Below are 16,189 nucleotides of genomic sequence, written 5' to 3'. Positions count from 1 at the left end.
CCGCTTCCTCCTGGGCCTCTTTGCTCCTCATACCACACACTCCTCTCCTGGGGTGCCATCTGTCCCTGCCCCGGGCTCTGTTCTGAGCCCAAGGCTGCCCCTCAGAAAATGTCACCTACCCCCAGGGCATCCTCCCACCTACTGTTCAGGTTGTCTCCCCCCGCCCCAGGGCCATAGGCCTGGCCGTGTCTCTTGCTTTCACTTTCTGGTTGCCTTTCATTACAAAGCACCTTCTTCCTAACAAAGTAATATACGTTCCTTGTGGACATTTCTTAAAGAAGCAGGGATAAAAACCATCCTATGCCTCGTTACCTAAATGCATGCCCTTCTAGGGTCTCCCTGTCACTCTGTCACCTCTAACCTATTTTCCCAGACCTGCGGGCTGGGGACGGATGTGTGTAAATTGCAGATCTGCTCATGTCATCCCCCCAGCTTCAAATCCAGGCCCACTGCTCCCTGCCAGGTGAGAAAATCAAAAGTCCTTCACCTGCTGCCCAGAGCACGTCCATGACCAGCCTGGGTTCCTTCCTCCCGGTTCTCCTGGCACCCTCCGCCCCACACCCTCAGTTTGCTCCAGCCACTCTGGATCACCTGGCCCTCTGTCCTCTGGGCCTGGACAGCGCTCCCTATCAGCTCAGGCTGTGAACTTGGTCAAAGTCCTCTGCCTTCCGCTGGCTCTTCCCTCATCTGTACAATAGAGACAAAAACCCAGCAGCAGGCTTCTGAGGTCACATCATACCAGGTGTGGGAAGGAACTGGGAAAGCCCTCAAGTGCCCTGTGAAGGACAGTCCCCATCGTCCTCAGTTGCACTTGGTCGTTGTCTGTACGCTTGTCAGCGCCGAGGGCTGGGCAGAGGCCTTTCTCTCATCACGTGGTTCTAACACTTGGGGCTCAAAGCTGCCTTTGACAATGACGAGGGGAAGAATAAAAGTGCCAGGACCAGAGACACCAAAATGGGGGGAAGAGAGTTCTGAGATGTGGCTGCAACAGGGCCTTATACTACAAAGACACCAGAGGAAACAATTGAGAAAAAGCCCGAGGATGTCACGCTGGAGATCCAGGGGTGGGATGGGAGCCAGATTCCCCGGGGTGCAAGGAGCCCGGGCCTGCTGCAGATGGGAATCCATGGACCCCTCCTCTTCTACTAGGGCTAGGAAATCCGTTGCACCCCTGGTGCATCTCCTCAGAGGGTCCTGCTGTCCCGTCATCCTTCCTCCCCACCCCCGGCATGGCTGCCTTCACTCCCCGGGGTGGGGCGTCCCAGCCCCACAGATCCGGTCAGGAGCAGGAGGACCTTTCCCAGAAGCCCCTAACTGATCTCCCCTCTCTTCCCGTTGTCCGTTCCCGAATCAGTCACTGGCAAGGAGAACGGAATTGCTTGAATTGGGTAGATTGCTCGGGACCCAACCCCCTTGGGCTGGGGGAAAGGCCCACCTCTCCTGATAGCCCAGGGCCTGATCCGGGCAGGATTTCATCAGGAAGGAGGGCGTGCGGGCAGCGGAGGAAGGGACACTGGGAGTGGCCCTGGAAGAGACGCCAGCAGGGTCTGCCACAACAAGGTGACCTGTCCCTGTGGGGAGATCTATGTCACAGCGCGGGGGGGCGGGGCAGCGTGCTGACCTGCAGGAAGAGTAGGGGTGCGGGGCTCAGCTGGCTAGGCCCCGCGAACCGTTCCAGTGCCCCCCGGCTGGAAGTTGAAGGTGACAGCATTCTGCTTCTCTGGACGTACTTGGAAGTGACAGGAGAGGGCTGGTGGGTAAATGAAGTGACGGAAAGCTCCAGAGACAGCAGCTGTGTTACGAGAGAACCTCCGCAGCCCGGGACAGGGCGGGGGCACGATGGCCATGTGCTCCCTCAGCTTCAGGGGAGGGGGCTTGACGCGTCCCTGTGGCCAGTCACCCGGGAGGGAAGGCGGCTGGGAGGGCAAACGGGTGCTCACAGAGCAGTACAAGCCGCCCGGGTCTCCGTGAGGAAGGAGCAGGGGTGTCCACACAGGCCGCTGACCGTCCCCGCGGCTACTGTGGAAAGGCCTTGCACTGGCGGCGGCAGAAAGGGGCCAGTGCCTGGGTGAGGACGTGTCACCTGAGCGGTGCAGGAGTCAGGTGGCGGCCCAAGCTGGAAGGCGGGCGTTCCCAAGACCAAAGCGCAGAACAGACCGGGGCTCTCGACAAACGCTAAAGGGGAGGAAGAGAAAAAGCTTTCAACTAGAGAGATGGGTCGAGAACAAAGAGGACAGCCAGGAGGGAATCAGCAGCCGGCTTGGGACGCGGCAAGATGTGAGGAGACAAGCAGGGGGCAAGAACTTTGAACGGGAAAGGCTGGGACGGGGCGGGGGGGGCGGGGACCGGCCTGGAGCCCAGGGCTAGTGACCGGGGGTCAGACGGCGTGAGGCTGTCTCCGGGCCCAGGTACCGGGCCCACCCCCACCCCCCGCGAGCAGGGGCCAGGCCTGGCACATGCCCCTCGGGCAAAGGCCCCAGTGAATCCAGGGATCTTGTGGCTGGGGCCCTGGAGCCTCTGTGAGTCCAGACGAACTGCGACAGGAAAGAGGGGGAGGGGTCAGAAGACCCAAACGGGGAACCTCTTGCCTGGATTTTCAGCAAGGGAAGAGGTAGATTGCGCTGCGGGGCGTGAGCAGCACACCCCAGGGGAGTCACTGCGCGGGTAGAAGAGCACGTGGGGGCCGCCAACAGCAAGGGCGAGTTCCGGGCGGCCGGTCAGGCTGCCTGAATCCTCCTCGTTGCCCCCGCTGGCGTCTGGTAGAGCCTGCCCAGCAGGGGGGCTCCCGGGGTGGGGGGGCGGTGGGCCGTAGAGCCGCCCTGCCCAGACCGCAGCTGCTGCGGGAGGGGGCCCGAGGAGCCTCAGCGCAGTTTCCAGCCCTCCCCTTCTCCTTCCTTCCTTTTTTTTTTTTTTTTTAATCAAGACCAGTTCATTATCCCACTAGCAGCTATGCAAGGCGGGGAGGGGAGGGGCGGGGGGGGCAGTGAATACGACAGAGAGAAACCCGGTCCGTGTAGCCCCAACCCAGTGGCGCTCAAAGTGAAGCGTGCAGCAGGGTCCCCTAGGGTGCCTGCCCAAAATGCAGGTTCCTGAGCCAGAGCCAGAGAGAGAGAGATTCTGGAGCAGGGCCCCGGAATCTGCATTTGTGACACCTCCTCCTCTCGAGGTGATGCAGATGGCTCTGGAACCATACAAACACCCAGAACCAGTCTAGACACAGGGAGTCTGCTGGGGTGGGAGGAGGCGCGGCTGTTTCTAACTGGCCGAGCTGCGCAGCGGGCTGGAAGCTGGGAGAACACTTGTAGGGGCCGCACGCAGCGGGGCTTCCTGCCGTAGGCCAGAGGCTGGATGCAGTGAGTGCCTTTTCCTCCAGCTTGGGGGTGGGGTGGGGTTGGGGAGGGGGTTCTTCAGAGTAGTGCTCCCCCGGGAGGACCCGCTTGCCCCACATTGTCCCCGTAAGACCTTCTGGTTAGGATCAGCCTCCTGTAGAGGTCAGAAAAGGGTCTGGCTGGGCTGCTGGCCCCTTGAGACTAAGAGCCCACCTACTCCCAGCTGGGGCCACTCCCCTCGCCACCCCGCACCCCTGCGGCAGCTAACCTCTCGCTTCTCCCTCCCCTCCCCTGTCCTCCCCACTCCTATCTCCCTATCTCCCTGTCCACTTGTCCTGGGTGTGGCCTCCCTTGTGCTTCTCTGGTCTCTCTCCTCCACCTGCTCTCTTTCCTGTCAGTAACCCCAGTCCCCAAGCCTTTGGGTCCAACCCTGTACCCACCCCCTCTACTCTATTCTGTACCCCCACTGTGGCCCCCTCCTCCCCATCTCAGGGGCTCACTCTCTCCAGATGCCCCTCTGGCTTCTTCCTTTTGCAGTTAATTTTCTCTTGGATTTGTGGAGGTTTTTCATTTTTTAAAACTTCAGCTGGGGGCCAGCATGAAGGATCTCCCATCCTCTCTCTGACCCCTGACCCCTGTTTTTGTTCCAGGCCACTAAACCATCTAAAGAGATGAGCGGGTCAAATGAGACCTCGAGCCCAGTCTCAGAAAAGCCCTCGGCTTCCAGAACCTCTATCCCTGTATTGACTTCCTTTGGGGCGAGGAATTCTTCCATCTCCTTCTAGAAGCCCCTTCCCACCTCCATCTCAGCCTGTCCCCCCTCCTGACCCCTGCCATTTCTCTCCCTGCTCTTCTTCCCTTCATCTCACCCCACCCCCACCCTAGTCTCTGGCTTGCCACAAGTGTGGCCCTCCTCAGCTCTCTACACCCATCCCCTGTTGGTGTTTTTGGTTTTTTAAATTGATTCACTTTTAATTATCTTTTTTTTTTTTAAAGCAGAACAGTAAAACTAAAAACCAAAACACACCACCTTCCCTTGATTTCCTGTTCCAAAATGGCCCACCTCCTGTCATCCTCCCTCCCTTTTCTCTTTACCCACGCTTCCTCCCACGTCCATCCTAAAGCCCCTGCACCCTACGCTCCCTTCCTGAGAGCACTCCAAACAAACTCTGAGCCACGGAGACTTGGAGCGGCGAGACACCCCTCTCCCCGTCCTCGGAAACCTTCCTGGAGGAAAGTCTGGACGTTGGAACAACCCCACTATCAGGCTGGCAGGGAGACTCTGGCCCTGGAGGTGCCCAGCTGCCCAACTTCGCTGTGACCGAACTCTGCTGCTCCACTCACTTCCGCTCATGCCCCTGTGGGCCTGGAGTCAAGATGGATGGGCTGGGCAGGGAGGCAGGGGTGGGGGGGCCTGGGGGCGGGTGTGAGGCCTTTGAATCTGTGTGTCCTGGAGAGGAGTTGGCTTCCTGGGACTCCCTTCTTGTGGTGAGGAACCACCTAGCCTGTGCCGAGCGAGGAGCGGGCCCTTCTGGGTAGTGGGTTGTGGGCGGCCTGCTGAACAGCCAGCCTGACACTGGGGTCACTGCCCCAGAAGAGGGCAGCCCCGAGGAGGGCTATTTGGTACTTTTGGTTTCCTAATTTAGCACTTTAAATGACATTAACTTATTTAATGGGGGTGGGCAAGAATGAAGGGCCTAGAAAACTAGATTTGGGGGCGTGGAGGGTGGGAAGGGTCTTGTGGTGAGGGAAGTGGGGGGAATAGAGAGGGGCTGATGGGGGGGCAGTGAGGACAGCTCTGACTCAAAGGTCAAGCGACTTGACCTTTAACCATCCTCTTTGAGATTTGAGGGTTTTCAGGGAAGGGTGAGATGATTTTTAAATGGGGAGCTGGTGACCCCTGGTGAAATCTTTGAGGGTCCCTGAGGCCTGACCAGCCAGCCAGCGCCCCTAGACCCAACTTGTGGATGCCTGCCTTGCAGAGGCTGGGGCAACGAGGCTTTGACCAGGTCCTGAGAAGGGGAGGAAGACCAGTTTTGGCGCTTAGCCCCGGGTCCCCCAGAGGGCACAGTGAGAGGCCAGTGGGGGGGGGGGGCGGGGTGGTATGTGGGTGGGGGATGAGGAGGCAGATAGGGTAGGGCCCCTGGGGAGCAGGATTCCTATTTGGAGCACAAAGTGGGGTAAGCACAGGGGAGGGTTTGGGAGTAGTCTCCCTGAGTAAGCACAGAAAGAAGGAGCCATTGAAGGGGCAGAACCTCCTAGTCCCTGGGGCCTGGCTGGAAGGTCAGTGTTTGGGGAGAGCCAGGGGAGCTGTTGAGGGTTGGGGAGGGAAGGGAGACTGGGGTTGTGTTTCTTCATTTCTTTCTTTTTGTTTTGTTTTGTTTTTGTTGGTTCATCCTTGTTTTCTAGCTTTGGATCATTTTTGTACAAAGGCAAGCAGGCCTTTTTGAAAAATAACAAAAGAAGAGGAAAAAAAAAAAATCCCTCCTGAAAAAAAAAAAAACCCTTGGAAAATAGGAAAAAAAAAAAGGACCTCATAAATGATGCAATTACTTTTAATTGCAGGCAACTCTTTACATTTAAGTGAAGTGTCTTAACATTTTATATTGTTTTAAAAATATATTTACATATTATATATATATAATATACGTAATATAAATATATATAAATATTTAAAAAAGAAAAAAAAAAAAGAAAACCACGGCGCCCTCTCCCTGGCCGCTGTTTTGGCGGGGGAGGGAGGCTGGAGGAGGGGCACATCGGCCTGGCTTCCGTGGTCCAGTGAAATGGTTCGGTTTGATTTGGCTGTACAGAGACCCCCTGATCGGGAGGGGAGGGGGGAGTGGTGCCCCCTCCTCCCTCCACTCCATTACTCTTTGCTTGCTACTTTTCGCTTGCCCCCCCCAGCCCTGTGACCTGAATGTGTGCCCCACCGTCTTTGTCCTGAGTTGAATGTCCCTTTGTGGGGGGAGGAGGAGGTGTCCGTCCACGAGGGGCAGACGGAGGGAGCCGTGGGCCCCACCCCCCACCTGCCCACGTAGCGCCCAGTGGGACTTACATCTTTCTCTCCCTTTGGCTCCTGCACATTTCCGGGCTGAGAGGCGTTTGTGCGGAGGTGTGCGCAGCCTGTGTGTGTATGTGCGCCGGCCCAGGTCCTCCTGCCCGGGTGTGGAGGGAAGCGTGTGTGTGCACAGGCGTGACCTTCCACACGTGTGTGCGGGGAGGCGAGCGCACTCGGTGCATGTTCCCTGCTGGGGCATCGGCATGTGCCCACCTGCATGTTGGTACGGAGGGGCTTTGCGCATGAGAAGGCGTGTAGTGCGTGTGTGTGTGTGTGTGTGTGTGCACGCAGACGCGCGTGGCTGCGAGAGACTCGTACGCGTGCGGGCCACATACGCGTGGACAGAGGGCTGTACGTGGAGGTGCACGTGACCTGTGTGTGTGGGCCTGTGCGTGTGCACAGGTGTGTAGACCCAGGTGTGTGGGAGTGCCTGCGTGTGTCTTCCATCGACCCTGCACCCCTCGCTTTGGCTCCCCTCCTGAGCCCCCCGCCCCCCGCCCGCCCAAAGCCCGCAGCACGTCAGTGCCCCCCAGCTGCATGCGCCTCGCTGCTCTGTCCACCAGTGTGTGCTTGACCAAGAGAAAACTAAGACGTCCGGGGGGATCCCTGTACCTGGTCCCCCCGCCCCCGCCCACTGTGCTGTGTTACTCGCATGGGGGGTTCCCCTCCCGCCCCCTCCATAATATGCTGTTTCCCCAGGAGCCTCCGGGCCCGAGGCTCTGAGAGGGGGCCCAGGTGGGGTCCCCCCCGCCCCGGGCTGAGCCCCGGCTCCGCACCCCGCCCCGGCCACCCCGTAGGGCCCGTGTTGGTGTAGCAGTGACGGCTTCTGTGGATATTCCGTGACCTCTGTCAGTGTAACTTGACAATTTCTAAATGGAAAAGGGTTGCTGTGTTTTCTCTGTCTCTCTTTTTTAATGTCCTTTTTCTTCTCACTTCCCTGCTCTCTTTCCTTTCCGGTTTTTCTAGCCGAGTGTTTGGGGCTTAAATTAAACTTGTTTCTTTTTCCTCTCCTGGATCTCCTTTCTATAGGCTGCTGTCTCATTATTTCTCACCTTCACCCTGGAAGGGGCTGGGATGGATGGGGCGGAGATGGGGGATCCCTGGCAGGTAACTGCCCTGCAGCTTTGCCGCCAGGGCCTGAAAGAGGAGGGGCAGGAACAGGGGCCCCTCGGGCTGCTGCTGCCCCGAGGACCCAAGACAACCCACATCACCCAGACGCTGGAGAGGAACACCACTAACTCTGTGGGAGGCCAGCCCCCCCACTAGGCGAGTCACCACCGTCATGGGTGAGGTAGCTGCGGGCATTGCTTACATTACGTTGGGTGTCTTGCCCAGTGTCCTACAACCAGTAAGATGCAGAGTGAGGATTTGAATCCAGCTCTGCCCGACCCCAAACCCAGGGCTTTTCCCCCAAACCCAAGGAGGGTCTGATTACCTCCCTGGGTCAGGTCTCGGCCTCCTGCCCTTCGGGTGGAATCATCCTTCATGGTATCATCCATCCTTCCAAGAGCAGCAGCTTTCAAACTTTAAAAAAAAAATTACACACACACAAAAAACCCAAACTAAGTAAGAAATACATTTTATATCTCAATGATTTATACGTGTACACACACACACACACACACACACACACACACTTAGTGAAAGAGCACTTACTACATACAATGCACTCTGCTATTTCCTGTTAAACTCTAAACATTTTGGTCACAACCCATCTAATTGACTTCATGACCCTCTAATGGGTCAAAACCCACAGTTTGAAAAATACTTGTCCGAAGATGTAGTTTCAGTCCCAATCATGCTGCGTTTTGGCTTTCTCCTTCTCAAAGGCCTACCAGCCCCACTTACCTGATGGTGTCCCCTGAAATTGGAAGACCCCTGTGAGGAGATTTACCCTTGATTCTGGTTGGGTGGCGGTCCTAAACCCTGACCTTGTAGCCAGCAAGCTGCCCAAACCCTTCCAGGTCACCACATCAGAATCCCGTCTGCCCCACCGTTGAGTAGACCAGAGGTCCTGATGGGGTTTTCCTGGAATTCTGAAGGCTGTGCCACTGTTCCAGCATGTTCTAAGGGTCCTTGAGGCTGCTCTCCGAGGCATTCTCCTGCTTGACTGAGGCCTGTGGGTGTCCTGTCCCTCCTCCGGCAAACACAGGCCTTCTGTCCCGTGAGGTAATGACACTGTCCTAGAGCAACACTCTTCCAGAACTCACGGGAGCCCCCATCACAGTCTTCCCCTAAAGGCCAATAGCCTCTTTGGAGACAGAGGTTGAGGATGGCTCACTGTCTGGGAGGAAGGCACACTCCATGGGCCGCCCATCCCCCTTGCCCGCTGAGCAGCCCTTCAGACCCTCCAACAGCCAGGCCTCATCCCTTATATCCTTTTTAAAATGTGGGCAGGTCTTGCCTTCTCTCCTGTGTCCTATTCCCAGAAAGCTGGGAAAGTGGCCAAAACCCCCTTCATCTCCTAGAATCACCCCATTCACTGATAATTCAAGATTAAGTAACAAATGGGACCATCAACTGCATGCCAGGAATTACACCAGGCCCTTCATTCACCCTTCGAATGCCGACCGAATGTCTGCTTGACCTCATGGTGCCTGGGGCTCAGCGTCTAGCGGGGGAGCCAGCCAACACACCACCCGGATACCTGAGCAGGGTGCCCGATGGTGAGCTGCCCCAGGGAAGCAGGTTGTGACAGTCACGCGGACCACGCAGAGAGGGTGACCAGCCCTGAGGTCATGTTCGGGTGGCTACGTGGCAGCTGGTGGCCGAGTGTCGCAGGCAGAAGGCCCTGAGGTGGGTCCTGGAAGATGGATGAAAGCCACGTAGAGCGAGGAGGGGAAGGAGTATGGACCACGAGGCCAGAGTGGTGGGCAGAAACCCCATCAGAGGAGCCCCATCTTGCGGGATGTGGTAAAGCAGGTGGATTTCTTCTCGGAGCCGTGGAAGCCGATCGGAGGCTTTTAAGTAAGAGCGTGACGTGACCGGACACTATTTCGGAAGTTAGGTCTGGCTGCGCTGCAGAGAAAAGATGGGGGGCGAGGGGCAGGAGCGAGTGCAGAGCCATCAGTTAGAGGCAGGGGCAGGCGATGCCTCCCTGGACTCACTCAAGCTAACAATCCTCTGGCTGAGGGAGGGGAAACTGAGCCTCAGTGCCTTTGTGGGTATGAGGTGATGGAGCCAGAAGTCAAACCCAAGACTTAGCCCTTCCAATAGCCGTGCTTTCTTAATGCTTTATGATACTCCTCACTTCCTCTAAGTGTCTCTTTAACCCTGACACCGTGGCCTGTGGGGATCATTAGCTCCATTTTAGTGATGGGGAAGGCTGATGGAGCAAAGCAGGGAGCTGACCAGCTGGCCTCAGAGTCTGATCCTCATTGGGAAGAGAAAAGAGACTGCTTTCCCGACCGAAACCTGGGGGAGCCCTCATCTTCTCCATCAGTGTCTGCACACCTCTGAGCCCCCCTAGGCATTTTCTTCCTCTTGGGTCACGGAGTGGCTTCAGCATTCCAGAGTTCCCAATCCTTGGTGCGGGGCCTTGGGCTCACGGCCACCATGCCCATTAGCGGATGACAGGCTCCCTTGACACCCGCTGACTCGGACTGATTGATGGATACTGCTCATAATGACACCCGGCGGGAAGCTCCATCCCATACCCCTGGTCACCATCCCAGAAATTTAACTGAAAACCCCGAGATTCTCTGCTTTAGCTCAGACCACTCTCATAGTCCTTCTACCTGCCCATGCCAGAATGGCAAGGAAAAATTCCCATTCCTCTTAGTTCAACTCAAATACATTGGGAGTTTTCCCAAAGAAATGTTTCTCACGTGGGGCGCTTGTCTGGCTGCGAGTAGAGCATGTGACTCCTGATCTCGGGGTTGTAAGTTCAAGCCCCACAATGAGTGTAAAGATTACTTAAAAATAAAATCTTAAAAAAAAAAAGACATGTTTCGCATGAAAGAAATGTCTAGCCTTATGCCAGCACCGCTCTGTTTTGACTGGTAGTAAGTTTTAAAATCGGGAAAATTCTTCAAAACTGTTTGGCTGTTCTGGGTTCCTTACGTTTCCATAGGATTTTTTGATAAGCTTGTCAATTTTTGCCAAAAAGACAAAAAATCAGATTTTAATAGGAATTGTGTTGAATCTGTCATTCAACTTAAAGAATATAGCCATCTTACCAATATTAAATCCTCTGAAACATGGGTTATCTTTCCATTTATCTAGATCTTTAATCTCTTCCAGCAATGTTTTGTAGTTATCTCTCTACAAGCTTTGCACTTCTTTTATTGTTTATTCCTAGGTGTTTCATTATTTTTGATGCTATTATAAATAGGACTATTTTCTTTTTTTAATTGAGGTATAATTGACATCCACTATTTTAGTTTCAGGTGTGCAACACGAGTCCACATTTGTGTCCATGGTGAAATGGTCACCACAGTAGTTAACATCCGTCACCAAACGTAGTTACAGAATCGTTTTCATAGGATGATAACTTTTTTTTTAAAGATTTTTATTTATTTATTTATTTGACAGAGAGAGAGCGACAGCGAGAGAGGGAACACAAGCAGGGGGAGTGGGAGAAGGAGAAGCAGGCTCCCCGCTGATCAGGGAGCCCGATGCGGGGCTCGATCCCAGGACCCTGGGATCATGACCTGAGCTGAAGGCAGACGCTTAAGAACTGAGCCACCCAGGCGCCCCAGGATGATAACTTTTTAAGATCTACTCTCTTAGCAACTTTCAAAGATGCAACACAATATTATTAACTATAGTTATCATGCCCTACCTGATCCCCATGACTTATTTATTTTGTAACTGGAATTTTGTACCTTTTGACCCCATTTACCCATTTTACCCATCCCTGATCCTCCACCTCTGGAAACCACCAATCTGAGCTCTGTACCTATGAGCTTATTTTTTGTTTGTCTATTTGGTTGAGTTTTTCTGTTGTTGAGATTCTACATATAAGTGCAATCATATGGTATTTGTCTTTCTCAGTCTAACTTATTTCACTTAAAGCCCTCGAGATCCATCCATGTTGTTGCAAATGGCAAGATTTCATTCCTTTTCATTGCCATTCCATATTCCATTGTATATGTAATAACCACATCTTCTTTGAAATTGGAATTGCTGCAATGGGCATGGGGGTGCATATATCTTTCTGAGTCAGTGTTTTCATTTCCTTGGGATAAATACCCAGAAGTGGAATTACTGGGTCATATGGTATTTCTATTTCTAATTTTTTGAGAAACCTCTATATTGTTTTCCATAGTGGCTGCGCCAATTTACATTCCCACCGAGATTTTCTTTTCTTAAAAAAAAAAATTCTGGGGCACCTGGTTGGCTAAGTCAGACGCTTAAGTGTCCAACTCTTGATTTTGGCTCAGGTCATGATCTCAGGGTCTTTGGATCGGGCTCAGTGGGGAGTCTGCTTGTCTCTCTCTCCCTCTGCTCCTCCCCCTGCTCACACTCTTTCTCTCAATAGATAAATAAGTCTTTAAAAAAAATCTTCCAGGGGTGCCTTGGTGGCTCAGTCGGTTAAGCGTCTACCTTCGGCTCAGGTCATGATTGCAGGGTCCTGGGGTCGAGCCCCAGATCAGGCTCTCTGCTCAGCAGGGAGCCTGCTTTTCCCTCTCCGTCTGCCTGCCTCTCTACCTACTTGTGATCTTTCTCTCTCTGTCAAATAAATCTTTAAAAAAAAAAAATCTTCCAAAATTATTCTGAATTTAGTATTTATCTCAATTTCTAATACATATTCATGAGTATCCTTAATTTAAATTTAAAAGAGACTAAATTCACATCACATACAATTAACTTTTTTTAAATGTACAATTCAGTGGTATTTAGTGTGTCCACAATGTTGTCCAACTACCAGCTCTCTCTAGTTTCAAAACTTTTTTTATCACCCCATAAAACACCCTATACCCATTAAGCGGTCTCTCCCAATCCCCACTGGACCCCATTCCCTAGTAACCTCTAATCTGTCCCTATGGGTTTTTTCACTCGAGATATATATCACACAAAAGAAATCATGGAATTTGTGACCTTTTGTGTCTGTCTTCTCTTAGTATAATTTTTTCAAGGTTTATCCAAGTTGTAACATGTACCAGTACTCTGTTCCTTTTATGGAACAAATAGTACAGCATTTCATAGTATGTATATACAATGATTTATTTATCTGTTTATCCATTTATGGACAATAGCCTTGTTTCCACCTTTTGGCTATTATGAATAATACTGCTATAGACATTCATGTCCCAGTTTCTGTGTGGACGTATGTTTTCATTTCTCTTGAGGATATACTTAGGCGTGGGATTGCCAGGTCCTATGGTAATTCTAGGTTTAATTCTTTGAGGAACCACTGAACTATTTTCTACAGCAGCTGTGCTAGTTTACATTCTCACAGCGTCCCTATTTCTCCACGTCCTTACCAACACGTGTTGTGTTCTATTTTCTCGATTTAAGCCATCCTAGTGGGTGTGAAGTGGTATCTCACTGTGGTTATAATTTGCATTTCCTTAATGAGGCACAAAAATAGAAAAATAAAGACAATTAATTTAAAAATATAAAATTAATAAAACTAAAAGTTGGTTCTTGGAAAAGATAAAATTAGCAGAGATTTAGCTCTCTCTTTCTTTCTTGGCCAGTCTAGCTAAATATTTGTCAATTTTGGTGACCTTTTCCAAGAACCAACTTGTAGTCTTATTGATTTTCTCCATTTTTTTCTATTTTCTATTTTATTTATTTCCACGCTTATCTTTATTATGTCCTTCCTTTGGCTTGCTTTAGGTTTAGTTTGCTCTTCTCTTTCTAGTATCTTAAGGTGAAAGGTTAGGTTATTGACTTGAAATCTTTCTTCTTTTCTAATACAGATATTAACAGCTATAAATTTCCCTTGAAACACGGCTTTGGCTGCATCCCATACACTTACATATGTTGTGTTTTTGTTTTCATTCGTTTTTAGGTATTTCTAATTTCCCCTGTGATTTCTCCTTTGACCCACTGATTATTTAGGAGTGAACTTTTCTATTTCTACATATTTGTGAACTTTGCACTATTTCTGCTGCACTAATTTTTTTTAAGATTTATTTATTTATTATTGGGGGGGAAGGGAGAGGGATAGAGAGAATCCCAAGCAGACTCCCCCACTGAGCATGGAGCCTGATGCAGGGCTCGATCTCGCAACTCTGAGATCATGACCAGAGCCGAAATCAGGAGTCAGATGCTTAACCGACTGAGCCACCAGGCACCCCTTCTGTTATTAATTTCTGATTTAATTCCACTGTGGATGGAGAACAAACTTCATGTGATTTCAATCCTCAAATTTATTGAGGCTTGTTTTATGGCCAACATACGGTCTATCCTGGAGAATGTACCATGTGCACTTGAGAAAGATGTGTATTCTGCTGTTGTTGGATGGAGTCTTCTTTTTTTTTTTATTATTTTATTTATTTATTTGACACACAGAGAAAGAGAGAACACAAGCAGGGGGAGCAGCAGAGGGAGAGGGAGAAGCAGACTCCCCACTGAGCAGGGAGACTGATGCGGGGCTCGATCCCAGGACCCTGGGATCATGACCTGAGCCAAAGGCAGACCCTTAACCAACTGAGCCACCCAGGCGCCCCTGGAGTCTTCTTTAGATATCTGTTAGGTCTAGTTGGTTTACAGTGTTACTGATCTTCTGCCTAGTGGTTCTACCTGTTATTGAAGGTGGGTATTGAAGTCTCCAACCATTATTCTGAATTGTCTACTTTCCCTTCAATTGTTAGTTTTTGCTCCAAATTTTGTTGTTAGAAGCATATATATTTACAATAATTTTATCTTCTTGATAGACCCTCTTATCATTATAAATGTCCTTCTTATCTCAAGTAATAGTTTTTGTCTCCTCAATACCTGTTTTGTCTCAAACTTGCATAGCTACCCCAGCTCTCTGTTGGTAACTCTGTGTGGCATCTATTTCCATCCTTTTAAACATTTTTGTGCCTTTGAACCTAAAGTAAATTTCTTATAAACAGCATATAGTTCGATCATGTGTTTAAATCTATTCTTCACTCCCTGCCTTTGATTGGGCTGTTTGGACCATTTACGTTCCATGTAACTACTGAGAAGGTAAGATTTATGTCTGCCATTTTGCTATTTTTTTCATGTCTAATGGGTTTCTTTTTTGTTTTCTATTTCTTGATTCCTGCCTTCTTTTGTTAAGATAGATATTTTCTAGTGTATTTTTTTTTTTAAGATTTTATTTATTTACTTGAGAGAGTACAGAGGGAGAAGCAGATTCCCTGCTGAGCAGGAAGCCTCATGCGGGACTCAATCCAAGGACCCCGAGATCATGGCCTGAGCCGAAGGCAGCTGTTTAACACACTGAGCCACCCCGGCACCCCTAGTGTATCTTTTTAATTTCCTGTTTCATTTACAGTGTTTTTCGGAATTATCTTCTTAGGGGTTGCCCTGGGCATTACAATTAGCAGCATCTTCACTTAACACAATATAGTTTTGATTTGGGGTGCCTGGCTGGTTCATTCAGAAGATGAAGAGTGTGTGACTCTTGATCTCAGGGTCATGGGTTCGAGCCACACATTGGGTGTAGTGCTTACTAAAATAAATAAATAAATAAATAAATAAATAAATAAAATAAACTACAAAAATAAACAATATAGTTTGGATAAATACTAAGTTAATTTTAATAGTGTATAAAAACTCTGCTTCAGTCTAGCCCCATTCCCTCCCCACACCTTTGTACGATTACTGTCTTACAGATCTCATCCGTACAGGTTATAAGCCTGCCAACACAGTTTTGTTTATGATTATTGTTTTATGCAGTTGCCTTTTATTTATTTTTTTAAATAATGGGCTTGAAATTTCATTTTATTTTAAAGTAGGCTCCATGCCCAATGTGAGGCTTGAACTTATGACCCCGAGATCAAGAGTCGGATGCTTTACCGACTGAGCCAGCCAGGAACCCCTAGGCAGTTGCCTTTTAAAGACAAAAAATGAGTTAAAGACAAAAGAAGAAAAGCATTACAAATAGAAGTGTTTATACTGTCTTTCATTATATCTATGTGGTTACCCTTGCTGATGCTCTTCATTTCGTTGTGTGTTTTCAAGTTACCATTGAGTGTACTTTCATTTCGGCTCGTAGGGCTCCCTAGAGTATTTCTCATAGGGCAAGCCTGCTAATGACAAATTGTTTTTCCTTCCTGGAGATGTCTTCATTTCTCGTTGTTTTTGGAGAGCACAGGGGTTTGATTATTTCTCATCCAAAGCCTACTACAGCCTGGAGAAGGTGTCCCAATGGGCAGGTAACCTTAGGCTTATGTCCTTTCTCTGGGCTTACATTTATCCCGGCTCCACCAGCTTATTAGCTGTGTGACCTTGGACAGGTCATGTCATTTCTCTGTGCTTTAGTTTCCTCCTGTATAAAATGGAGATAACAATGATGCGGAGCTCAAAAGTGTTGCAGGACTGAGTTAGGACTTGGGGCCGGTGTGAGCCCACAACACTAGCAGTGAGCTCATTTGCCAAACAAAAACAACCTGGGGGTAGGGGAGGGTAGAGAAAGGAAGGAGGATTCAGTGAGTGAGCTCTGCCCAGCTCCAGGGCTCTCCCCTAGTTTCTCTTAGAGGAATGTCACCTGCTTTTCCTACAGGATGCTCATCAGAGGCAGCCTGGAAGCTGGCAGAGGCACCTCTAGAACCATGACATTGAAGAAAGCCCATCCCATGTTGTAAACTTACACGTGTGGGATAAGACAATGGACAAAACCCATTCTTGTTCTCTGGGGATACCGCATGGGCCTGGA

At 50.4% G+C, this 16,189-nt stretch overlaps 1 protein-coding gene across 3 annotated transcripts in view; it reads left to right on the top strand.

Moving 5' to 3' along the window:
• Positions 1-4,358, top strand: part of SRCIN1 (SRC kinase signaling inhibitor 1) — a 64,122-nt gene extending 59,764 nt beyond the window's left edge. For all 3 annotated transcript variants that reach the window (XM_036091650.2, XM_036091649.2, XM_036091651.2), the window contains one exon: positions 3,980-4,358. In XM_036091650.2, coding sequence (XP_035947543.1) covers positions 3,980-4,114 — 135 coding nt within the window. In that variant the 3' untranslated portion in view covers positions 4,115-4,358. The remainder of the gene's footprint in view (positions 1-3,979) is intronic.
• Positions 4,359-16,189: the final 11,831 nt, after the last annotated feature.

The sequence above is a fragment of the Halichoerus grypus genome, chromosome 2 (genome assembly GCF_964656455.1).
Source record: "Halichoerus grypus chromosome 2, mHalGry1.hap1.1, whole genome shotgun sequence".
NCBI lineage: Eukaryota > Metazoa > Chordata > Mammalia > Carnivora > Phocidae > Halichoerus > Halichoerus grypus.
The sequence above is the reverse complement of the archived record's forward strand: the minus strand, read 5'-3'. Positions and strand labels throughout refer to the sequence as shown.